We start from the raw sequence: 26,513 nt of genomic DNA on the forward strand, positions 1-26,513 counted from the left end.
TGCCTGATTGCAACACTATGTTAAACAATAGCAGTGGGAGTGGACATCCCTGTCTTGTTCCTGATCTCAGGGGAAATTTTTCAGTTTTTCCCCATTGAGGACGATATTAGCTGTGGGCTTTTCATAAATGGCTTTTACGATGTTTAAGAATGTTTCTTCTATCCCGACTTTCTTGAGGTTTTTATTAAGAAACGTTGCTGAATTTTGTCAAATGCTTTTTCTGCATCGATTGACAGGATCATATGGTTCTTAACTTTTCTTTTGTTAATGTGATGTATCACATTGATTGATTTGCGAATGTTGAACCAGCCCTGCAGTCCAGGAATGAATCCCACTTGATCATGGTGAATAATTCTTTTTATATGCTGTTGAATTCGATTGCTAGTATCTTATTGAGAATTTTTGTATCCATATGCATCAGGGATATTGGCCTGTAGTTCTCTTTTTTTGCGGGGTCTCTGTCTGGTTTGGGAATCAAAGGAATGCTGGCTTCATAGAATGAGTCTGGAAGTTTTCCATTCCTTTCTATCTTTTGCAACAGCTTGAGAAGGATAAGTATTATCTCTGCTTTAAATGTCTGGTAGAATTCCCTAGGGAAGCCACCTAGTCCTGGACTCTTATTTGTTGGGAGATTTTTGATAACTGATTCAATTTCTTTGTTGGTTATGGGTTTGTTCAAGTTTTCTATTTTTTCCTGTTTGAGTTTTGGAAGTGTGTGGGTGCTTAGGAATTTGTCCATTTCTTCCAGGTTGTCCAGTTTGTTGGCATATAATTTTTCATAGTATTCCCTGATAATTGCTTGTCTTTCTGAGGGATTGGTTGTCATAATTCCATTTTCATTCATGATTTTATCTATTTGGGTCATCTTCCTTTTCTTTTTGAGAAGCCTGGCTAGAGGTTTATCAATTTTGCTTATTTTTTCAAAAAACCAACTCTTGGTTTCATTGATCTGCTCTATAGTTTTTTTAGATTCTGTATTGTTTATTTCTGTTCTGATCTTTATTGTCTTCTGCTGGGTTTGGGGTGTCTTTGCTGTTCTGCTTCTATTTCCTTTAGGAAAACCGTTATCTCTCTATTCTTAATGACAGACTTGTTGGACAAAGGATTCTTGGCTGCATGTTTTTTCTGTTCATCACATTGAAGATTTTCTGCCATTCCTTTCTGGCCTGCCAAGTTTCAGTAGATAGGTCTGCCACTAGTCTTATGGGTCTCCCTTTGTAATTTAGGGCCTGTTTGTCCCTAGCTGCTTTCAGAATTTGCTCTTTATCCTTGTATTTTGCCAGTTTGACTATGATATGTCGTGCAGAAGATCGATTCAAGTTAAGTCTGAAGGGAGTTCTCTGTGCCTCCTGGATTTCAATACCTTTTTCCTTCCCCAGATGAGGGAAGTTCTCAGCTATGATTTGTTCAAGCCCCAGATGAGGGAAGTTCTCAGCTATGATTTGTTCAAGTACACCTTCAGCCCCTTTCTCTCTCTCTTCCTCTTCTGGAATTCCTATGATACAGATATTGTTCTGTTTGATTGCATCACTTAGTTCTCTAATTATCCCCTCATACTCCTGGATTTTTTTCTCTCTCTTTTTCTCAGCTTCCCCTTTGTCCATAATTTTATCTTCTAATTCACCTATTCTCTCCTCTGCCTCTTCAATCCATGCTGTGGTCACCTCCATTTTATTTTGCACCTCATTTATAGCATTTTTAGTTCCTCATGACTATTTTTTAGCCCCTTGATCTCTGTAGCAAGATCCTCTATGCTTTATTCAAGCCCAGTGATTAATTTTATGACTATTATTCTAAATTCTTGTTCCGTTATATTGCGTAAATAGTTTTTGATCAATTCGTTAGCTGTCACTACTTCCTGGAGTTTCTTTCGAGGAGAATTCTTCCGTTTTATCATTTAGGTTAGTCCCTGCAGTATGTCCAAACTGCAGGGCACTTCCCTTGTGCTGTCCAGACTAACTTGTGTTGGTGGGTGGGGCCACAGTCAGACCCGATGTCTGTCCCCAGTCCACCACTGGGGCCACAGTCAGACTGGTGTGTACCTTATGTTCCCCTCTCCCAGGGGCAAGACTCACTGTGGAGTGGTGTGGCCCCTGTGTGGGCTGCTTGCACACTGACAGGCTTGTGGTGCTGCTTCGGTGGGATCTGGCCAAGGGCGTATTAGACGGGGTGGATCTGCAAGGTGCTCGGGTGGGAGGGGCAGGCTTAGCTTGCTTTGCTGTCTGTGGTCCCCTTGCGAGGGTCCCTGCAGCACCGGGGGTGGGGGGTGGGGAAACAGGCCTGTGGGAGGGATGGATCCACAGAAGCAAAGCATTGGGTGTTTGCGTGGTGCAAGCAAGTTCAGTGATGAGAACTGGTTCCCTTTGGAATTTCTGCTGGGGGATGGAAGAGGGAAATGGCTCTTGCCAGTACCTTTGTTCCCCTGCCGAGCTCTGTCCTTCCAGGGCTCAACAACTCTCCCTCCTGGTGTCCTCTCGCCCTCCCACCCTCTGAGAGCAGAGCTGTTGACTTTTAACATTCTAGATGTTAAGTCCCGCTGGCTGTCAGAACTCATGGAGCCTGCCCCCTCTGCTTTTGCAAGCCAGACTTCGGTGGCTCTGCCTTGCCGGGTGGGCTGCCCCTCCACTGCCCCGGCTTCCTCCCGCCAGTCCTTGTAGCACGCACTGCCTCTTCACCCTTCCTACCCTCTTCTGTGGGCCTCTTGTCTATGCTTGGCTCTGGAGAGTTCATTCTGCTAGTCTTGCAGCGGTTTTCTGGGTTATTTAAGTGGATGTTGGTGGAATCTAAGCAGTCAACAGGAGGTTATCACAGTGTCCTTCTACGCCACCATCGTCCTCTCTGTTCGACAGAGTATCTGGAATTAACATTTCTATTGGCCTTTATAAAGTTAACTGGTAGCATTAGTTCAATGACAAGATTTTGTGGGAATTATTTTTTGTGCTTTTATCTAAGAGTGTCTGCTTAATGGTTTAATTGAACAGAGTGTTTATATTTTTGATGTGTTGTACGAAGATGTTTTATGAGCCACGTGGTTTGTTTTTATTATGAACCTCATGCATTGTACTTTTCTTTATCTTTTCTAGTCAAACCATTTCGTGTGAGAAAACTGCTTGGTCTTCAGGCCAAAATGGTGAGTACCAAAAAGACCTAAAATTGGCCAGTGTATCTGTGCTAGGTACTGAGTTGAGCTTTGGAGATATAAATTGAGTGAATCATGATCTTCAGGGAGCTTATTATCTGCTGAGCTTTGAAAACAAAATAAAAAAAAATCAGAAATAGATGAGGGTCAAGGAGGAGTGGTAATTCTTAAGAGAAATTTTAAGAGATTAATAGGATTTAACCAGGCCAAGAAGGAAGAGAAGGGCACTCCTGGCGGTGGGAACAACATAAGAAAAGACATATATAGATGTTAAGCAGCAAGACTGTTTAGGAAACTGTGTTGTTATGGCTGGAAAATAAGTGTTGGAGAGTAATCAAAAGTGGCTACTTTATTAAAGTAAAGTGTTAGTTTATTTATTTATGTTTTTGTGGATGTGATCTAGGAAAGCATTCCTTTCTTGACACATAGACTTTAGTATATTCCTTGACCATTATCTCTTATCCTTACAGCTTTCTTGCATTGTTATTTTCACTATACCTGCCTGGTAACAAGTCTGTGAAGTTTTGGGTATAAATCAGTAGGAAGTTGTAGTGCCTGTCTTAACTGCTGAAGCCTGCATGACCTACCAAAAGGCACGCAAGTTTAATGAAAAATACAAACAAATGTGCACATACATGCTTCTCCAGTGTGAGGTTTCCCATTAGTACAATTCAATGATTGTTCTTGTTTTTACATTTGTTTTTTTAACGTTTATTTATTTTTGAGAGAGAAAGAGACAGAGCATGAGTGGGGTAGGGGCAGAGAGAGAGAGAAAGTGGGATCCACAGACTCCAAACAAGCTCCAGGCTCGGAGCTGTTAGCACAGAGCCCGATGCGGGGCTCAAACTCACAAACCGTGAGATCATGACCTGAACTGAAGTCAGATGTTTAACTGACTGAGCCACCCAGGCACCCTTGATTGTTCTTGTTTAATAGCTTCCTGTTTTCATTGTGTCAGTCCAGTGTCTTCTCTTAGCTCTCTGAATATATTAATGATCATGTTTTTGTCCAAGTTGAATTTTATTTTACAATAATATAAATTGTGAAAAAGTTATAGTTTCTTCATGTTAACAGCAAAGTATTTCAATGGAATAAGAAAATTCTTAGCATAAGTAAGATATTGCTGATTTGGGGGGTGCCTGGGTGACTCAGTCATTTAAACATCCAACCGTTGATTTCAGCTCAGGTCATGATCTCACAGCTTGTGGAATTGAGCCTCAAGTCGGGCTGTGCACTGACAGTATGGAGCCAGCTTGGGATTCTTTCTCTCCCTCTCTGTCCCTCCCCCCTCGCACTCTCTCTCTTTCTCTCAAGATAAATAAACTTAGAAAAGATCTTGCTGATGTATTAATTGAAACAATAGTGTTATGTTCAAGTTTAAAAATTGTTTAGTACATGATTGTGTAAAATTTTTTTTTATTTTTTCTAATGTTTATTTTTGAGAGAGAGAGACAGAATGTGAGGAAGGGAAGGGCAGAGAGACAGAGAGGGAGACACAGAATCTGAAGCAGGCTCCAGGTTCTGAGCTGTCAGCACAGAGCTCAACATGTGGCTTGAACTCATGGACCATGAGATTGTGACCTGAGCTGAAGTTGGATGCTTAACCGACTGAGCCACCCAGGTGCCCCTGATTGTGTAAAAATTTTAAACCCAGACATTAAATATATGGCTTCATTAGTAACATTTTATATAGTACATTATTATTCCATTATCCATGCCCATTTATAAAGATTCGTTTATTTTTTATTTTTTTAAATACTTATTTTGAGAGAGACAGAGAGAGAAGGAGAGTGAGAACATGCATGCTTGTAAGTGGGAGACGGGGAGAGAAAGGGAGAGAGAATCCAAAGAAAGGGAGAGTGAATATCAAGGCTCCATGCTTAGAGAACCTGAGGCAAGGCTCATTCTCACCACCACGAGATCATGACCTAAACCAATATCAAGAGTCAGATGCTCAACCAACTGAGCCACCTAGGCAGCCATATAGAGAGGCATTTAGAATTGTTTTGATTAGCTGAATTTTGATGATTTTGGTCAAGTCCAACAGTATCAAACCAAGAAATCGTGGCTGTGCTTACATGTAGCACAACGTGTATAGCAGTAACAGGCATAATCTGTGTGTTTGAGAAAATATATTGGATATATGGATTTCTGACACCTGCAAAGGCATGTAACCTCTCTATACCCATTCATACCCTATAACTCCTGATCTGTGAAAGAAACAAAATACAGCAACTGTCTTTGTGGTGGCAGGCATGGCTGGTGGGAAGTGGTGCAGGCATGTTGTTATCATATATACACCAGGCCCTGTTGAGAACAGTCTTTGGAACAGGGGTGGGGAGTTGGTGAGGATGGTTTCTAGGATTGTACCCTCTGCTAGGCGTGAGCCTATGTGACTTTGGCTGTGATTCTTTTCCTGTTTCCAGCTTGGTCTCTTGTTTCCTCAGAGTTCCTTTCTTTAGTTAATTTGGTGCTTCACAGTAGAGGCTTTTCTCAAATGCCTGGAAAACGTTGTTTGTCCATATTTAATAATAAAGAACTAAAATGGTGATTGGAAACTTTTGCATGTGAGCAGGTCTTGTTCATTGCTGGATCTTGATGTTTCACTGGGGAGCCCCACAGATTGCTGTGTCACTTTTCCCAGAGAGGAATCCTCTTGTTTCCTGCCTAGGGCATATATTAGTCAGGCTTCTCCATAAGCAGAATCAATAGGATGTGTGTATAGATATGTAGAAAGATATTTATTATAAGGAATTGGCTTGCATGATTATGAAGCTAGAAAGCCAATAATCTGCAGGGTGGGCTAGCAGGCTGGAGACCCTGGAGAGCTGATGTCTCAGTTTTAGTCCAAAGACAGTCTCCTGTAGAACCAGAAAGAGCGGGTGTTACAGGTGAAGTCTGAAGGCAGGCTGCTAAGAATTCTCTCTTGCTTGAGGGAGGCTGGTCTTTTTGTTCTTTATAGGCCTTCAACTGATTGAATGAGGTCCACCCACTTTATGGAGGACAATCTACTCAAAGTCTACCAATTTAAAATCTAAAACACCCTCACAGAAACACCCAAAATAATGTTTGACTAAGTATCTGGGCACTCTGGACCAGCCAAGTTGACACATACAGTTAACCATCACAGGTTATCAGCTTGGTTCCTAGCACTCTGGGTTGCAGGCAGTGGAAAGGGGTGAGGAAGGGTCCTGGTACCCTCCCTCAGCTGTGCCTGTTATCTAATTCCAGTTTCATCTTAAGAGAGTAAAATCTTGATGTTTGTTAGTGTGGTGAAGGAATTTGGGGTTCTAATTGCTTCTTACTTAGATTTTCAACCAATCCTCCTGTTTGCTGCCTTTCTTGCACTTCTGCTGCCCCCACTTTTCAGAGGTATCTCGTCCCTCAAATTCCTGAGTCCTTTTGAGAGTTCTAAAACATGAATCTGCTGCTCCTTTTTCTGTTACTACCTTAGATTTTATTTTCTCTGTTTTGCCAAGTTGGTTACTATTTGTCCATTTTTATTCTAGGTTCCAAAATCTTGTTGGGATGTCTCATTTGCTGTTGTATCCTGTCTTGTTTTCTTTGAACTTGTGCTTTATGCCTTTTTCATTCCTTTACTTTTTAGTGGGGCTTTGGGAGGACCCAGAGTTAAACATCTATTTTCAATATGTCATATTTAACTGGAATTCTTTTTAAAAAAGAAAAGAGTGTTAACTTTTTAACAACAAAGATATGTTTAGTTAACTAGACAGTACGTTCTAAAGGTCTCTCCTCTACTAAATATTTTCTCTATCAAAAAGCATTCCAACTCAAAGCAAACTCTGATACTAATTGACAATTAGTACAGAGATCAGAAGATATTTTGGTGTAGATAAATTGGTTTATTTTGGTTTTGTTATAACAAATTTAATTTCAAGAAGCTGTTACAAAAATAGGAACACTGTATTTCTAAGCCCCAATTTCTGCCTGTCTTATTTTGTACAATATTTGATTCAACAAAATTGTAATACAACAAAACAATTTGGTTATTTCCTTGGAATTCATTAAAAATTTTTTAAAATATTTTTTGAGAGAGACAGAGACAGAACATGAGCAGGGGAGGGGCAGAGAGATAGAGGGAGATATAGGATTTGAAGCAGGCTCTAGTCTCTGAGCTGTCAGCACAGAGCCTGATGCAGGGCTTGAACTCACGAAATGTGAGATCATGACCTGAGCCAAAGTCAGACGCTTAGCTGACTGAGCCACTCAGGTGCCCCTTCTTGGAATTCATTTTAGTAGTATGCTTTCTCTGGATAGCCAGATATGTCTACCTGGATAGCCAGGTGTCCAGCAGTAATGACTTCTGTCATTCTAAAATTAATATTTTTGTTAAGACTTGTTTTAGTCGTATCAAGCTGCTTGACTACTGCGTACCTGTTGTTGGATTTCCTAGTTAATTTTCCAGGAATTATGATAACGTATTAATATTTCCTTGCCCTGTTTTCTTAGCTTCCCTTTTTGTCTTCCCACCTTTCTGTCTAAATCAAGAATGAGTCAACTTTGAGTCCTGAGTATGCTACCAGTGAAAGTAAGCCATGCTAGTAAGTATGACTGTAGACCTCAGGCATGGGCATAGAAGACAAGATAAAATATTAAGGAAAAAGTAAAAAAGAAAAGGTCATAAAAGAAGTCCACAGGCTCATGAGGGTAGTTTTATGATAGTTGACTTAAAATGTCTGATTATTTATTCTTTGATTTTTTTATAGCATCTTCCAATAGCCATATCACATAGTAAAATTAGGGTTGGAATATATGTTTAATCTGTTTATTTTATTGTTACTTTTCTTTCTTATGCCAAAGAATTGAAAATTGAGAACTCTTATTTCATTTCAGGGAATGCAGCCTCACCTCCAGGCTTTGTTATCGCTGTATAAGTTCTTTGCTCCTACTTTGATTTCTGTATCTTTGCCTGCAAGGAAAAAGGTGAGGGATTAAAGAGTGATAAGTCATATTGAGATCGAAATATTTTTATTAAGTTAATTTACAGATTTGAAATGAAATGTTTACAGCATACTGTTTTATTTTTTTCTTAATGTTTATTTATTTTTGAGAGAGAGAAACAGAGTGAAAGCAGGGGAGGGGCAGAGAGAGAGGGAGACACAGAATCCTAAGCAGGCTCCAGGCTTTGAGCTGTCAGCACAGAACCCGATGTGGGGCTTGAACCAATGAGCTGTGAGATCATGACCTGAGCTGAAGACAGACACTTAACTGACTGAGCCACCCAGGCACCCCGTACAGCATACCGTTTTAAAATCTAGTATTATGGCATTGTTTCTAGGAAGTTTTCTAAGGGATTGGCATTTTGTTTTAATTCTATTTAATGTATAAAATAGATTCTTGATCAGAAAAAAACCATTTGCATGGCAGAGAAATGTATCATAATTAATACATTTTCAATTAAGAATTTTGTATTTTATATTGCTTCATGTTATGGGTACCTATTTATGTACTTTAATCCAATTTTCTTGTAGATTTATTTTAGGAATTCAGAGAATCTGTGGGAGACAGCTCTACTTGCTGTGAGGCAAAGGATTCAGGGACCCCCTCCTGAACCTGTAAAATTAATGTTAGGTCCAGCTAATGTCCATCCTGTAAAAAGAGTAAGTGTCTAAAACTCCAAATGATTTGTGCAGGTTTCTTTTCTTAAAGCCAAACAGTAACCATTCAGATGATTCAAGAGATTATAGAAATTTAAATACATTTTAATTACCTAGAATTCTGTGTGAACCACATTTAGACTTCATTAACTGAACAACTTAACAACTGCTTTTACATTTAGTTTGTAGTCTGTCTAGTCCATTGATAGATTGTTTTACTGTCTTTCTTCTTTAGAAATGGAATTCTTACTCAGTTATACCCATGCTGAATTCTAGTAGCTGCAGTAAAGAATGTGGGAAAAAAGGGATGGCTCTTTCTGATTATCTCCGTAGTAATGGATCATTTCCACTAGAACAGCTTAAAAGCTTCCCTCAACTCTTAAAGAACATCCATTCCTTAGAGGTATGTGACTGGACCATGTGCTTATCTATATTTTCCATTCAATCTTCACAGCCTTTATTTTTATTGTGTATTTCCTATCTGATGATTCCCTTGTTGCTATGTTCCTTTTACTCCTTTTCATATACTTACACTTGATTGTTCTGTCTTTGCAGCTGCCTTCTCAGATGGGTGCAGTGTTGAACAACTCTCTGCTGCTTCACTATATTAACATTGTCAAAGACGAGTCCATCTTACTGAGACTCTATCACTGGTTGAGTCAAACATTACAGGAAGGTAAAAATTGATATTTAAACTCATTGATTGCATGAGGAGGGAACCAAATAGCTTATATCTTTTATAAGGGTGACAAATTCTAAATAGGAGGAGCCTTCATATGTTGTAACTATCTCTAATAATCATATATTCAGAGCTGGTATGCTTCCTTTATACTAATTTTAAGATACAGTAATAAAGGAGGTATGTTGTTAAGGAAACATTGCTAGATGGCCACCCAAACTCACTGGGTGGCTCCATTTTGATGACCATCACAATCCCAAAACCTCTTCATCTTTGTATGTCCAGAGACTTGCTGTTCAGCCCACAAAATAATCAGATTAATGCTAACCACACTCGAGAAGACTAATACATGTCACGATATCAACTTACTACTTCATACTAGAAATAATTCTTAAGATGGCAGAACAGCATGGAAGTTTTTTTTATGTCTCTATCCATGAAATACAGCCATATCAACACTAAACCATCCTGCACACCTAGAAAACTGATTTGAGGTTTAAAACAATAATCTGCACAACCTGAACCACAGAACTCCACAGGTACACAGTGTGGAGAGGTGAACTGGGAGAGATAGAAGCCGTGGAGGGAAAGGAGCTGTTTTTGCTTGCAGAGAGAGTACAGAGCTGGGGGAGAGTACAGGAGAAAACAAGCCCCACAAAAGCAGCTGAGGAGGAAGTGGAAATGTGGAAAAAGCCACAGGGACTGAACAAAAAAGGGAGAAAGGAGAAAGAAGAGGGTTTAAATTCCATTAACACTTTATAAACTGGGGGAGTGCAGAGTCTGAAAATCTGCAGCTCAATAACCAGCGATTCTCTGGTGGGACAGGCGAATCCCCAGGAGCAGAGGACCAAATGGGGAGACGCAGTTCCCCTGTTGGGAGGACATTTGGTAGAGGCTGTGTGGCCACCCCAAAGGCAAGGGTTCCAGCGGACCCTGGAGAACAACCATATTCACTGGTGCTGGAACAAAGACATTAAGGGGGCAGCCTGGTGCCAGATGTGTGTTGTGATTTACCACAGTCCCTGAAACGCTGCTTCTACACAATCGCATGAAGTTTTTCTGGGGCAGGTTGGCACCTAGCTGCAGTCTCTAGGCGTCAGTTGCAGCATGGTCCCGCGAATGTTACTGGGGGCGGGCGGGTACCTGGCCATTGCTCAGTGAGACCCTCTCCCAGACAGTCTGAGCGGGTCAAAGCTGTAGTCCCTCAGAAGTGAGGGGTTGGAAAACACAGCCACATCTGAGATAAAACTCAGGAGGGAGGTGCCGCCTGGCAACCTGATGGCTAGGTCACGGACAGTGTAAAAGCAGGGAGTGGATGGAAGCTGGAGACAAAGGAGGGGTACACGATTGCTGGTGGGGGAGAGCACAGAATTCTGATACTAGAGACTGGGTAGCTAGGTGACAACATTTTCACCCTTTCCACACATGTGCATACACACCTGCAGGTGCCACAGCAATCCACTCCAGTAATCTAAGCAGCACCATCTAGTGGAGAATGGAGCGGTTACACTAAACCCCACCCAACTGGACCAATCTCTCTCTTCCGGAACAACACAAGCCTCTCTGCCTTAGTATATGGACTATAAAGTGCTTCATAGTTGCCTTCTAGGGGAAACCGATGTAATTCCAATCATACTTCTGTCTGTTTGCTGGTCCATCTATTCAATGTTTTTCTTTTCTTATTCTTGAATACAAAAAAAGAAAAAATATATTTTTATTTCCCATTTCTATTAAAATATTTTTCTTTAAATTTTTTTCTATTTTTTACTTTTTTGTAAATATTTCAAATTCTGTTTTTTTACTTTCACCATTTCATTTTATTCTATTTCATTGCATTCATTTTTTTCAAATTTTCAAACATTTTCCTTTTTTCTTCTTATCTTTCCCTTTTTTCTCTAATCTGTCAAGCTCCTATCACAAACAATACCATAACACACCTAGGATCTAGCATCCTTTATTTGATTTTTTATGTTGTTTTTAATTTTTTAATTCTAATTTTTTTAACTTTATTAATTACTTTTCTTCCTTCAAAATGACGAAACGAATGAAATTGCCCCAAAAGAAACAACAGGGAGAAATGACAGCCAGGGACTTAACACAGATAAAAGCAAGATGTCTGAACCACAATTCAGAATCACAATAATAATACTAGCTGGGATTGAAAACAGATTAGAATCCCTTTCTGCAGAGTTAAAAGCTACTCAGGATGAAATAAAAAATGCTATAACTGAGCTGCAATCTTGAATGGATGCCACAGTGGCAAGGAGGGATGAGACAGAGCAGCAAATCAGCAATATAGAGGACAAACTTATGGAGACCACTGAATCAGGAAAAAAGAGGGAAACTAAGGAAAAAGAGCATGATTTAAGAATTAGAGAAATCAGTGACTCATTAAAAAGGAACAACATCAGAATAATAGGGGTCCCAGAAGAGGAAGAGAGAGAAATACGGGTAGAAGAGTTGTGTGAGCAAATCATAGCAGAAAAGTTTCCTAACCTGGGGAAAGACACAGACATCAAAATACAGGAAGCACAGAGAACCCCCATTAGATTCAACAAAAACCGACCATCAACAAGGCATATCATAGTCAAATTCACAAAATACTCAGGCAAGGAAAGAATCATGAAAGTAGCAAGGGAAAAAAGTCCTTAACCTACAAGGGAAGACAGATCAGGTTTGCAGGAGACCTATCCACCGAAACATGGCAGGCCAGAAAGGAGTGGCAGGATATATTCAATGTGCTGAATCAGAAAAATATGCAGCCAACAATTCTTTATCCAGCAAGGCTGTCATTCAAAACAGAGGGAGAGATAAAAAGTTTCCCAGACAAACAAAAATGAAGAGTTAGTGACCACTAAACCAGCCCTGCAAGAAATTTTAAGGGGACTCTCTGAGGGGGGGAAAGACAAAAAAAAAAAAAAAAAAGACCAAAAGCAACAAAGACTAGAAAGGGCAAGAGAACATCATCAGAAACTCCAACTCTAGAGGCAACATAATGGCAATAAATGCATATCTTTTAGTACTCACTCTAAACGTCAGTGGACTAAATGCTCCAATCAAAAGACATAGGGTAACAGAATGGATAAGAAAATAAGATCCATCTATGTAGTGTTTACAAGACCCACTTTAGACCTAATGACACTTTCAGATTGAAAGTAAGGGAATGGAGAACCATCTATCATGCTAGTGGTCGGCAAAGGAAAGCTGGAGTAGCCATACTTATATCAGACAATCTGGACTTTAAAATAAAGACTGTCACAAGAGATGAAGAAGGGCATTATATCATAATTAAGGAGTCTATCCACCAAGAAGTTCTAACAATGGTAAACAATTATGCTCCAAATGTGGAAGCACCCAAATATATAAATCAGTTAATCACAAACATAAAGAAACTCATTGATAACAATACCATAATAGTAGGGGACTTCAACACCCCACTTACAACAATGGACAGATCATCTCAACAGAAAATCAAGAAGGAAACAATGGTTTTGAATCACACACTGGACCACATGGACTTAACAGATATATTCATAACATTTCATCCTAGAGCATTGGAATACACATTCTTCTCCAGTGCACATGGAACGTTCTCCAGAATAGATCACATACTGGGACACAAATCAGCCCTCAACAAGTACAAAATGATCGAGATCATACCGTGCATATTTTCAGACTACAACACTGTGAAACTCGAAATCAACCTCAAGAAAAAATGTGGAAAGGTAACAAATACTGGAAGACTAAAGAACATCCTACTAAAGAATGAATGGGCTAACTAAGAAGTAAAAGAGAAAACTAAAAAGTTCGTGGAAGCCAATGTGATAACACCACAACCCAAAACATCTGGGCTACAGCAAAGGTGGTCATAAGAGGGAAGTATATAGCACTCCAGGCCTGCCTAAAGAAGGAAGAAAGATCTCAGATACACAACCTTACCTTACACTTTAAACAGCTGGAAAAAGAACAGCAAATAAAACCCAAAACCAGCAGAAGACAGGAAATAATAAAGATTACAGCAGAAATCAATGCTATCAAAACCAAAAAAACCCCAGTAGAACAGATTAATGAAACCAGAAACTGGTTCTTTGAAAGAATTAACAAAATTGATAAACCCCTAGCCAGTTTGATCAAAAAGTAAAAGGAAAGGACCGAATAAATAAAATCAAGAATGACATAGGAGATCACAACCAACACAGCAGAAATACAATAATAAGGGAATGTTATGAACAATTATACGCCAATAAAATGGGCAATCTGGAAGAAATTGACCAATTCCTTGAAACATATACACTATCAAAACAAACAGGAAGAAATAGAAAATTTTATCAGACCCATAACCAGTAATGAAATTGAATTAATAATCAAAAATCTCCCAAAGAACAAGAGTCCAGGGCCAGATGGCTTTCCATGGGAATTCCAGCGAACATTTAAGGAAGAGTTAACACCTATTCTCTTGAAGCTGTTCCAAAAAATAGAAATGGAAGGCAAACTTCCAAACTCTTTGTATGCAGTCAGCATTACCTTGATTCCAAAACCAGACAAAGACCCTACTAAAAAGGAGAACTATAGACCAATTTCCTTGATGAACATGGACACAAAAATCCTCAACAAGATACTAGCCAACCGGATCCAATGATACATTAAAAATATTATTCACCATGACCAAGTGGGATTTATACCTGGATTCAGGGCTGGTTCAATATCCACAAAACAATCAATGAGATACATCACATCAATAAAAGAAAGGACAAGATCCTCTCAATAGATGCAGAGAAAGCATTTGCCAAAATACAGCATCCTTTCTTGATAAAAACCCTCAAGAAAGTAGGGATAGAAAGATCATACCTTGAGATCATAAAAGCCATATATAAAACCCCCACTGCTAATATCCCCAATGGGGAAAAACTGAGAGCTTTCCCCTAAGGAACAAGACAGGGATGTCCACTCTTGCCACAGTTATTCATCATAGTATTGGAAGTCTTAGCCTCAGCATTCAGACAACACAAAGAAATAAGAGGCATCCAAATCAGCCAGGAGGAGTTCAGACTTTAGCTCTTTGCAGATGACATGATGGTGTATATGGAAAACCCAAAAGATTCCACCAAAAAAAAAATGGCTAGAACTGATCCATGAATTCCCCAAAAGATTCCACCAAAAGAATGGCTAGAACTGATCCATGAATTCAGCAAAGTTGCAGGATATAAAACCAATGCACAGAAATCAGTTGCATTCCTATACACCAACAATGAAGCAACAGAAAGAGAAATCAAGGAATTGATCCCATTTACAATTGCACCAAAACCCATAAAATACCTAGGAATAAATCTAACCAAAGAGGTAAAAAAAATGTATGCACCGAAAACTATAGAAAGCTTATGAAAGAAGTGGAAGAAGACACAACAAAATGGAAAAATATTCTATGCTCCTGGGAAGGAAGAACAAATATTGTTAAAATGTCAATACTACCTAAAGCAATCTACGTATTCAATGCAATCCCTATCAAAATAACAGGCATTCTACACAGAGCCAGAACAAGCAATCCTAAAATTTGTATGGCATCAGAAAAGACCCCAAATAGGCAAAGTAATCTAGAAGAAGAAAACCAATGCAGGAGGCATCACAGTCTCAGACTTCAAGGTGTATTACAGTGCTGTCATCATCAAGACACTATGTCACTGGCACAAGAACAGACACTCTGATCAATGGAAGAGAATAGGGAACCCAGAAATGGACCCAAAACGTATGGCCAACTAATTTTTGACAACCCAGGAAAGATTATCCAATGAAATAAAGACAGTATCTTCAACAAGTGGTGCAGGGAAAACTGGACAATCACATGCAGAAAAATGAACCTGGACCACTTTCTTACACAATACACAAGAAAAACCTCAAAATGGATGAAAGACCTAAACGTAGGACAGGAAATCATGAAAATCCTAGAAGAGAAAACGTGCAAAAACTCCTTTGACCTCAGCTGCAGCAACTTCTCAACACGTCTCTGGAGGCAAGGGAAACAAAAGCAAAAATGAATTATTGGGACCTCATGAAAATAAATCTGCACATTAAAAGAAATAATCAGCAAATCTGAAAGGCAACTGACAGAATGGGAGAAGATATTTGCAAATGACATATCAGAAAAAAGGTTAGTATCCAAAATCTATAAAGAACTTACCAACTCAACACCCAAAAAACAAATAAGCCAGTGAAGAAATGGGAAAAAGACATGAATAGACACTTCTCCAAAGAGGACATCCAGATGGCCAACTGACACATGAAAAAATGCTCAACGTCACTCGTCATCAGAGAAATACAAATCAAAACCACAATGAGATACCACCTCACACCTGTCAGAATGGCTAACATTAACAACTCAGGCAACAATAGATGTTGGCGAGGATGTAGGGAAAGAGGGTCTCTTTTCCACTGCTTGTGGGAATGCAAACTGGTGCAGCCACTCTGGAAAACAGTATGGCAGTTCCTCAAAAAATTAAAAGTAGAACTACCCTGTGACCCAGCAATGCACTACTAGGTATTTATCCAAGGGATACAGGTATGCTGTTTCAAAGGGGCACATGCACCCCAGTGTTTATAACAGCACTATCAACAATAGCCAAAGTATGGAAAGAGCCCAAATGCCCATCGATGGATGAATGGATAAAGAAGATGTGGCGTATATATATATATATATATATATATATATATATATATATATATACACACACACACACACACACATACACACACATATATATGTGTATATATATGTGTGTGTGTGTCACACACACATATATATATATGATGGGGTATTGCTCGTCAATCAAAACGAATGAAATCATGCCATTTGCAACTCCATGGAACTAGAGGGTATTATGCTGAGCAAAATTAGCCCATCATAGACAAATATCATATGACTTCACTCATATGAGGACTTTAAGATATAAAACAGATGAGCATAAGGGAAGGGAAGCAAAAATAATATAAAAACAGGGAGGGGGACGAAACAGAAGAGACTCTTAAATATGGAGAGTAAACAGGGTTGCTGGAGGGGTTGTGGGAGGGGCGATAGGCTTAATGGGTAAGGGGCATTAAGGAATCTACTCCTGAAACCATTATTGCAGTATATGCTAAATAACTTGGATGTAAATTAAAAAAATTAAAAAAAGAACTATTTTTGGTAACATGTTCATGTTACATATTTCTGCCAACAATAATATCTCATCTCTGCTGTCAGTGTAGATGGGAGCCAAATTAGTCATCGGAAGAGTTCTTAATTACAGAATTGAAGGAAAGAGCAGTAAGGGAGTTTTTCATCCAGTCCCTAGTAAGACCTGAGAATTTAATTTTTCCAAGTGGATCAGTTTCTTTAGAGATCGTATTTCTGTTGGCCAGATCATTTCTTTCCTGGGTAAGCAACACCTGACTTTTTTCTAGTGTTCAAAATTGGTTTTAGTCAGTTCCAGGCTAACTCTCCTTCTCCTGCTCAGTTTTTCTTTAGATAAGATGTGATATTTTATTAGATTACCACTTACTAAAGTCCTACCACTCTGAGATTATCCCCATCTCACCCTAGTTGAAATTTGGGTTATACTCAAACTTTTAATTCACACATTTATACTCTCTTGGACTACTATGTGACTTAAGCTAATCACATTTATTGTATGTTAATTTTACTAGTTTATTTTTTCACTGTAAGATTTCCCTATGTCATGAAGTTCTTGAGGAACATCGATCTCACTCCTCATAACTGTTACAGTCTGCAGTGCAGGTTGGCTAGGATGTATAAGGATGTATAAGACTGATTACTTGTTTATATTTATCATTTGTCATTTTAGAGTAGTGGTAATTATATTTTGTATAGTTTTTATTGTCATGCAACCAGTTGCTTATGTTTAATATTTCTGCTCCAGAGTGTATTTGGTATAAGGTGAATAATTATGAACATGGAAAAGAATTTGCCAACTTACTGGACACTATCATCAGGGCAGAGTACTTCTTACAAGTAAGATTCCACTTGCTTCATATTCATGCCACCACTTCTTTCTAAAATTTATTTAGATATCCATTGAATACCTTTTCTTTAGTGCTCGGCATCATTTGTAAACCGTATTTACTCATTTCAAAACTCGTTATAAATAGAGTTGAATTGAATTAATGTTTATCTCTGTACTGTTGGATTTGAAGAAAGAATTTGTTAAATCATGCGAATAAGAGAGAAAGGGCTGTAATTTAAGAGAACAAACTGAAGATATAACTGAATGCATTCAATTGAATTCATTGGTAAGATCTCATAGGGTTACTGTGTTCTCATAATCAATAAATATTTTTTAATCCACTAGCCAATTAATTATTTGGCCTATGTAAGTAACCTAGCTGTACTTTAAGCTGCCACTCAGCACCATCAAGAAGCCTATACTCATTGTCCTAGTCTGGTTTAGATGTTTGTTTTATGTGCTCTTAGTTCACTGTGTTTACCTGTATCCTGTCTCTTGCAGCATCTCTGTTTTCACACATAAGCTCCTGGTCAGGGGGAACTATGTCTAAATTTTCTTCCCGTACAATTGCTCATCTTGGTATGTGGTACAAAAAAGATGCCCAATAAATGTGTTGAATAAATCTTAAGGATTTGGTGTGAGGCCATTGAATTGGAAGTTGGATGTGATTTTTATGGTGGTGAGGGTAAAGGGATGAATTTAGGTTGACTTTTAGGTTTCCTGCTTGGGAGGATGATGATGGAATTCAGTGAGAAAGGGAAATGTAGAAGGAACAGGCAGGCTTGGAAGGAAAGAATTTTGACTTAAAAGATGCCTGTTGGATATCTAAAAGGTCATACCCAGTAGGCAGTTAGATAATGAGTCTAGTGCTGAGGAATGAGATTTAAACTACAGGACTCCTCATTATATAGGTGGTGGTTTTAGCTATGTTATAGATGATATTGTTCAGAGAACTCATGTCATGAGAAGGAGGTCTAAGATGGAGTCCTGGTGCATGCCATTATTTAAGGCTCAGGGCAACACAGGAAAAAAAAAGGAAAGCCCTGGATCCTCTCTTTGGTGGGAATATAAGCAACATACACATTCAGTATTCCTCCTGATGGAGCTGCCCAGAGTTTGAATTTGGTCTATGGCCTCTAAAGAAATTACAGCCCTGTTATAACATTGTGTACATCTTATTGACTGTGCAAGTGACTGCATATACTCCAGAGTAGTACAATTTCATTTATCTTTAAAAACATTACATAACTTGTCTTTTTACCTTCTTTCTAGTTGATGTTTTATGGTATTTGAAAACTATGTTGGTGAAGATGGTAATGTATCCAAATATGAATCATCTGGTCCTTTTAATGAGGAACTCTGGCACTTAACCCAAGGCTTTTATTATATTGATGACAAAAAAATTTGGTCTAAAAGAACTATAGCACAGAATAAACTGGTTGTTTAGAGAGTAATTATGGACTGAAGAGGTTTATATGAGTTATTACTATGGACTTGTGTTGTAGGAGGGGTTCTATTCCTGTGAAACATTCCTGTATAAGAGCCTTCCTCTCTGGGATGGCCTCTGTTGTCGATCACAGTTCCTTCAGCTTGTGAGCTGGATTCCTTTTAGTAGCTTCTCTGGTATGTATCATGAAAATTTGGAGTCCTTTAATTCATTGTAATATTAATTAAAGGAATCTTGAATAATCTTTTTTCTTCAATTCCTAGAGGTGAAACCACTTCTTTTTGACCATCTAGCACAGCTCTTCTTTATATCAACCATTTATTTCAAGGTAAGAAAATACTGTATTGCTTAGATTAAATAGGAAGTATGGTTTTATGGTCAGTGGTACATGATTCTAAACCCACATTAAAGCAGTGGTTTTCTACCAGGATTCCCTTGGATCTGGATTTGAGATGCTACATCACTCAAGTCAAAGTTAATGCATAGATTTTTATTTGTAAAGGTTTTGTTGCATACAGTTTTCCTGAACTGCTTCCAATTGTAGCAGGTGACAAAGTAAATGAACAGATGGCAAATTAGTATTAATAAAAACAAACTGGGAAATACTTAACCATACTTAGTTTGATTGTTGTGGTTGATATTTTTATAGATACCCTTACTCATTTTACAAATATTTATTGAAAACCCACCATGTGCTAGATGCTCTTCTTGACACTGGGAATACAGTAATGGCCAAAACAAACAAAATCCCCTGTGACATTCATACTGTATATTTATAACATTCTTATTTTCTGCTAATAAAATTGTTCCAACCTTATATAAAATTAAAATGTGTTACTATTTTGGTATGTTCTCCAAAAAGACCACTGAGTTCCAAGAGTTCTACCCAACTGAGTCTGAGAGCCACTTTTATATAGAATGGTTATTCCTATTTCAGAAGAGTGACAATATAAAGAGTATTTCTTTTGTAACATTGTTTTCACCTTAAGTCACTTACTGTTGGCCACATTTACAGTAAAAATGTATTGTCCTGCTTAGTATTTGTCATAATCAAATGGTACTTTATTAACTACCTGTCACATTAACTTGGATTTGAGGTTAATTTATATTATTTGTACTTACTACCTGACCAACGTCATCATTCACATGACAATACCTACCACTTCTCCCCAGCCAATACATCTTCAGGGACTTCATTTTGCAGCTTTTTGTGATTTTCTTCCTATCTTGTAATTGGGTCATTCTTTATCTCTTCTCTTATTCCATCACTCTAGGGAGCTATTTATCTATAAATATTAGGTTGAACCATACAAAATTGCCATTTTGTAGGTCAAAAGTATTTGATCAGTGTTAATTTCATATGGTCCAACTTAGTAAGTATATATGCATTTATACACACATACATATATTTATATTTGAGAGTGGGAGGCTGGGGAGAGAAAGGGTTAGAGGAAAGGAAACAGATGGTGGGCCAAGGACAGAACTCAGGGGAATACTCAACACTTACCTGAAAAGGAGAGTCTATGAAGGAACCTTCTCAAGAGCTATGAAAAGAGCCATAAGAACAGTAGTGCCAAGGAAACAAAAGGAATACAGGATATCAAGAAGTAGTGAAGGAAGAATGTTGCCGTATATCCCAGGAAGATCCAGAAAGATAAGGACCAAAGAAAGTTTCTTTTGGAATTGATAATACAGAAATTTTGTGCTACTTTTGTGAGGAGTTTCAGTGGAATCATGGGGGCAGAACCAGATTTCTTTCCTTTTAAAGGGAGATTCATTTCTGATTTTATATTTACCTTCTCAAAGAATGGGCTTACATTCTTTTCTCATGTTAGCAAGGAAGCTAGGGCATTGCTTACCTCCAGGTGTTGAAGGGAGATATGGAAATGTATTCAGAGAAAAGTGTCCTCGAGTGGGGAGGGAGAGCCAGGATATGACTAGAATAAGAAGATGGAAAGCATACTTTGAAGAATATGAAGGTATAGGTTTAGATTATCATGGAATAGAAGTTGTGGAAACTGTAATTGAAAGATTTGGAAAGGTTGAGATCAATGAAAGAGAGAAAGAAGCACAGAGAAGTATAGGGTACAAGAAAGGATAAGTGATCAAAGGGTTTTCATTCTGGGAAAGTGGCTAAGGATAACAGCAATGTGACCTGTGGTAGAATTAGCTAAAAATTCAGTTAGTTTATGAGGCTTTTATTTTATTTATTTAATGTTTATTTATTTTTGAGAGAGAAAGAAAGAGGGAGGGATAGAGGGGCAGAGATAGAGGGAGACACAGAATCTGAAGCAGGCTCCAGGCTGATAGCTGTGCTGATAGCACAGAGCCCAATGCAGGGCTCAAACTCACGAACTGTGAGATCATGACCTGAGCGGAAGTTGGACACTTAACTGACTGAGCCACCCACGTGCTCCAGTTTTTGAGGCTTTTAAAAGGCAAAAGAGAAAACAGAGTAGAGTTTATGAGGCTTTTAATGACTTATTATCACCTTAGCTATTGTATAGCTTGATTACCCAGCTTAACATAATAAATAATGTTTAAAACTCTAATAGTTTCACATCTTCAGTGCTTTTGTTTGTGCTTAGCTAGTTGTGCCTATCAGTAAACAACTTTTTTCTTGAAGAATTTTGGTTGGGAAAATCCCACAAATCCACTGTAACAATGCTTTTTTCATTTTGACATGTTAATTTTCTAATTTTTGTCCACATTGATTTATATCTCCTATATAATTATAAAAACAGTGGACATAAATTTAAAAATCAGAATACAGGGGAACCTGGATGGCTCAGTCAGTTAAGTGTTCAACTCTTGATTTCAGCTCAGGTCATGATCTCATGGTCGTGGGATCAAGCTCCACACTGGGCATGGAGCCTGCTTGAGATGTCTTCTCTCCCTCTCCTCCTCCCCAACTTGCACGTGCTCTCTCCCTCTCTCTCTCTCTCTCTCTCAAAAAAATCAATCCGGAATTAGTCAAATATAGTCAATACCTAGTCATAGTTCACAAAAATGTATTTAATTCTTTTTCTGTTATTATCTCTAATTTGTTTCTTTGTAGGTATAGATAACTATATTGCTCATCTTCATAATACAGATTTCTTCTCTTGGTATCCATTTCCAGGAGTGAAGTTACTGGGTAAAAGGAAAGAGTTTGAACATTTTTAAGACCTTGTTATGTACTGCTATTCCTTTGCCATACGCGGTTCTTTGAGGGAAGATGGATATAATAGGTAGAGTACTTAAGTAACAAAGGTCTGGTAGCCATAGAGAAAGAATGGGGGTTTGGGAGATGAGACTAGAAAAAGAAGACTGACTAGGAGGATAAAGTAATCTTAGAGATGCGAAGGCCTGGGCTAGGTAGTTACAGGGGGATTGGAAGGAATGGAAAAGTTGGGCATTTTCAAAAGAAAAAATGATAGGATTTGGTGATGAAATGAAGCATGAAGGACACAAGATGACTTTGAGATTTCTAGCTTGGGATAGTAAAGGAACCAGGAATATTGTGCCTGGAGGAAAAAAGATGAATATTTTGTGGTTCTTTTCAAATAATTGATAGATTGTCCCATGGAAAGAGCAGATCTCTATGTGACTTCAGAAGGCAGTATTAGATATAGGGCAGTATCTTTTTTTTAATAAACTTTTTTCTTTTAGAGAGAATGTGTGTGCATGCCAGAGTGGGGTGGGGGACAGGGAGAGAGAGAATCTTAAGCGAGATCTCCATACTCGGCACGGAGCACAATGTGGGACTCGATCCTACGACCCTGGGATCATGACCTCAGCCGAAATCCAGAGTTGGTTGCTTAACCTACTGAGCCACCCAGGCATCCCACGGCAGTATCTCATTATAGGTAGAGGAAACTCAAAATGGAATAAAGGACTTTAAGAGGTAGTATATTTCCTGGTGTTAGAATAGGTCAAGCATAGGCTTAGTGGGTGTATCTACTGGGGATATTTATGTAGAGAAGGTTCTTATATAGGGTAGAGCTGTGCTTCTCAACCTTTTTTTTTTTTAGCCCATGTTCCTCTCATAAACATAAAAATCTCATGACTTTAATGTGGGGACTGCGTGGATTAGAATAAGTGAGTGGGGAATGAAAGGATTTAGTTTTCTGAATATGACATGGTAATGTTTACTACCTTCTCAGATGTTTAAATCCTTGGTTGACACCAAAATTGAACACTGTTTTAGGTGATTCCAAGGTCACTTTCAACTTGAACATATTTATAACCTGAATGCAAGGTGTCAGTTTCTTTAAAAAGTATTAATTGAACTGTTCTGTGAAGTGAGCATCCTATCACTAGAGAAATTCAAATAGTATCTAGGCCATTATTTGTTAAGGATATGTGCGAATGCTCTCCCCCTGTTGTTAAGGATATGTAATAAAGGTTTCCTGTATTAGGTTTTGGGATGATATGGATAGCTTTCAAATTTATAGATACTATGATTTATCCTCATTAATGCTCTGGGCACACTTCTGTCAAGACTGTATTTGTATGTAAATGAGACCCTGAGAAATCAAGGCAAAGCCTGAGAATGACTAGAATTGTTTGTTTTCCACAGTTACAGAAGGTAAGATAAAGTTTATGATTGTCAAAAAGGGAGTAAACTGTAGTTGTGACACAAGGTGAAATGGATGGGAAACTCACTTCTATAGCAACTTTAAAGGATATCGAAGGGGAGACAGCAAGGGGTAGGTGATACTTTATTTGAAGATGTAGTATATGTTATAAATGAATGTAATTTAGAGAAACAAGAGTCTGTTCCTGGGCTGATAAGCTGGGGGCAGTCTTGTAGAGAAAATGGCAATATAAACTTGTACTTGGCATTCATCTGTCTCTTGGAGACTGATCAGGCTGGAGCAGCAGCTATTAGGTTCTGAATTAGATGCAGTCATCTCCACCGCCAAGCCTCTGGTTTTAATTTGTTCTCGACACTGTAGTGTGTCTGAATGGTTTTATGAATGATTTTTTTTTGTTTGTTTTGATTCCTCAGTGTAGTGTTCTCCAGAGTTTGAAAGAACTATTGCAGAATTGGCTGTTGTGGCTTTCTACGGACATCCACATGAAACCTGTGATGGACAGTCCTCTGTGAGTTCTCTTACAACACTCCACAAGAGATGATCTGCATTAAAATGTTTGCAGAGAGTTTAATAGTATGGCACGAGACCTTATTGTAAATACATAGTCATAGCTTTCTTAACAAAAATGTTTTTGTTTCTTTTTGCTTTTCTTCCCTGTAATCCTGTGAGGGAGGCTAAATTCTTCAAGTTCAATTGTATAAATCAGAAAGCAACCCCTAATCCTCTAAGTGACTTACAAGAGTTACTATAGCAAAACATTGGAGAGCTGATGTTAAAACTTGCATCTTTGGCTTCCATTCAGTTTAGCTCACTTTATAAAATATGTTCTTACTTACATGTAAAGTCAGTTCTGATGATGGTTAGGAAAATCTGTAATTTTTCTGTACAGTTTTGGTTTTGGTTTCTCTGATGTATTTTGGTTACGTACATTAATTTCTTTTCACTTTGAAATAAAAAAAAGAACCCCAGCTTTCCATTATGTTGATTATTGTTAAATGTGCCCTTTTTTACTCTTTCTACATAAAATCTTTGGCTTCTCCTATATTATCAGCCACATTATTTTTTAACATTAATTTTAAAAGCACTCTTATAGAAAATTGCAAACATATTCAAAAGGACAGTAAATAGTACAGTGTTATCCTTATGTATGCATCATCCAGCTTTAACAGTTATCAGGTCATGATTAATTGTTTTTTTCTAATTTATAACACTCCTCATTTTCTTTTGTTCTAGGTTTTTTTTTTTAAGGGAAAAGCAAAACCCACACATCATTTCAACTGTTGAAAAATGATAGCAGTATAACACCAAAAAATTAATAGCTTTATTTTATCATCATTTAAAAAATTTTAATTGAAGTATAATTGACACACAACATTATATTAGTTTCAGGTGTATAACATAGTGATTTGACAATTCTATATATTATACAGTACTCACTACAATAAGTGTAGTTATGGGGCGCCTGGGGAGCTCAGTTGGTTAAGCATCCAACTCTTGATTTCGGCTCAGGTCATGATCTCATGGTTTGTGAGTTTGAGCTTCTGAATCAGGTTCCGTGCTGACGGTGCGAAGCCTGCTTGGGATTCTCTGTCTCTCCCTCTCTCTCTGCCCCTCCCCTGCTTATGCTGTCTTTCTCTCTCAAAATAAATAAATAAACTTAAAAGATAAGTGTAGTTACCATCTGTCACCCTACAAAGTTATTGCTATATTATTGACTATATTCCCTTTGCTATACTTTTCATCCCCATGACTTATTTTATAATAGAAAGTTTGTACCTATTAATCCCCTTCACCTGTTTTGCCCATCCCCCCTGACCTCCATCTCTTCTGGCAGTCATCAGTTCTCTATGAGGCTTCTTCTGTTTGTTTGTTTTTTGTTTCTTTGTTCGTTTGTTTTGTTTTTCCACATCTAAGTGACATCATATGGTATTTTTCTTTGACTTATAAAATTAGTTAGTATCTTCAAATATCTAATTAGCATTCAAATTCCTTACATTATCAGTCACAGTTTATTTAAGTATAGGGATCCCTTAGCTTCAGTTGCACGTGGTTAGTGGTTAGCTTGGTTAGATTAGCTCCTATTTTCCTATGTGTTCTTATACCTATAGTGATCTCCTCCTTTGAGAGGAACATGATGAATAAAAGCTTGGGAGTTGCCTAGAAATTGTTTTTAGTTATTCATATTCATTGTTGTAGTGTGTCCATATATCACATATGTCTGGTAACTTTTAGAAAGAAATAGAATATTATGGATAGTGAAAGTTTCCTGTAAGGCTGTGCTCCTCAAAGTGATGTCTGGGGACCAGTAGCATCAGCATCACTGGAAACTTTTTAGAGATGCAAGGTCTCAGAATCTATCCTAGAACAACTGAAATACGCTCTGGATGTAGGGCCTAGTAATCTATGTTTTAACAAAAACTTTGATAATTTTGATGCTAGCTAAAGTTTGAGAACCACGATCATAAGGAAATTAAATGTTTAACCTCTTCAAACATCTCAGTTCTATTACAGACACTGTGTTTGCATTTATAATCTTTCGCCAATTTGCAGTGTAAATCTTCAGGTAACCCGATAGAGGAGCCTTCCATTTCTATATTTTCTTTCAAAAATACTAAATTCCAAACAAAGAACCTCTTTTTATTTTTTTAAAGATGTTTATTTATTTATATTTTGAGAGAGAGTGAGTTCGTGAGTGCGGGGGAGGGACAGTGAGAGTGGGAAGGCAGAGTCCAATGTGGGGCTTCATCCCAAAGACAATGAGATCATGGACCTGAGACAAAACCAAGAGTCTGATGCTCAACTGACCAAGCCACCCAGGCACCCCCCTAGGATCCTTTCTTTTGTTGTTGTTAAAAGGTGATTCTTTTATTTATCTATTTATTTTTAAATATGAAATTTATTGTCAAATTGGTTTCCATACAATACCCAGTGCTCATCCCAACAGGTGCCCTCCTCAATGCCCATCACCCACCCTCCCTTCCCTCCCACCACCCATCAACCCTTAGTTTGTTCTCAGTTTTTAAGAGTCTCTTATGGTTTGCCTCCCTCCCTCTCTA

At 38.2% G+C, this 26,513-nt stretch overlaps 1 protein-coding gene across 2 annotated transcripts in view; it reads left to right on the plus strand.

Moving 5' to 3' along the window:
• CENPI (centromere protein I) overlaps positions 1 to 26,513 on the plus strand; it is an 80,057-nt gene that overhangs the window by 26,920 nt on the left and 26,624 nt on the right. For both annotated transcript variants that reach the window (XM_027053797.2, XM_015081736.3), the window contains exons 7-15: positions 3,084 to 3,130; positions 7,994 to 8,083; positions 8,632 to 8,760; positions 8,993 to 9,160; positions 9,313 to 9,433; positions 17,347 to 17,438; positions 18,936 to 19,053; positions 19,141 to 19,205; positions 23,871 to 23,965. In XM_027053797.2, the coding sequence (XP_026909598.1) occupies positions 3,084 to 3,130; positions 7,994 to 8,083; positions 8,632 to 8,760; positions 8,993 to 9,160; positions 9,313 to 9,433; positions 17,347 to 17,438; positions 18,936 to 19,053; positions 19,141 to 19,205; positions 23,871 to 23,965 (925 nt within the window). The remainder of the gene's footprint in view (positions 1 to 3,083; positions 3,131 to 7,993; positions 8,084 to 8,631; positions 8,761 to 8,992; positions 9,161 to 9,312; positions 9,434 to 17,346; positions 17,439 to 18,935; positions 19,054 to 19,140; positions 19,206 to 23,870; positions 23,966 to 26,513) is intronic.

Source organism: Acinonyx jubatus, chromosome X, assembly GCF_027475565.1.
Source record: "Acinonyx jubatus isolate Ajub_Pintada_27869175 chromosome X, VMU_Ajub_asm_v1.0, whole genome shotgun sequence".
Classification (NCBI taxonomy): domain Eukaryota; kingdom Metazoa; phylum Chordata; class Mammalia; order Carnivora; family Felidae; genus Acinonyx; species Acinonyx jubatus.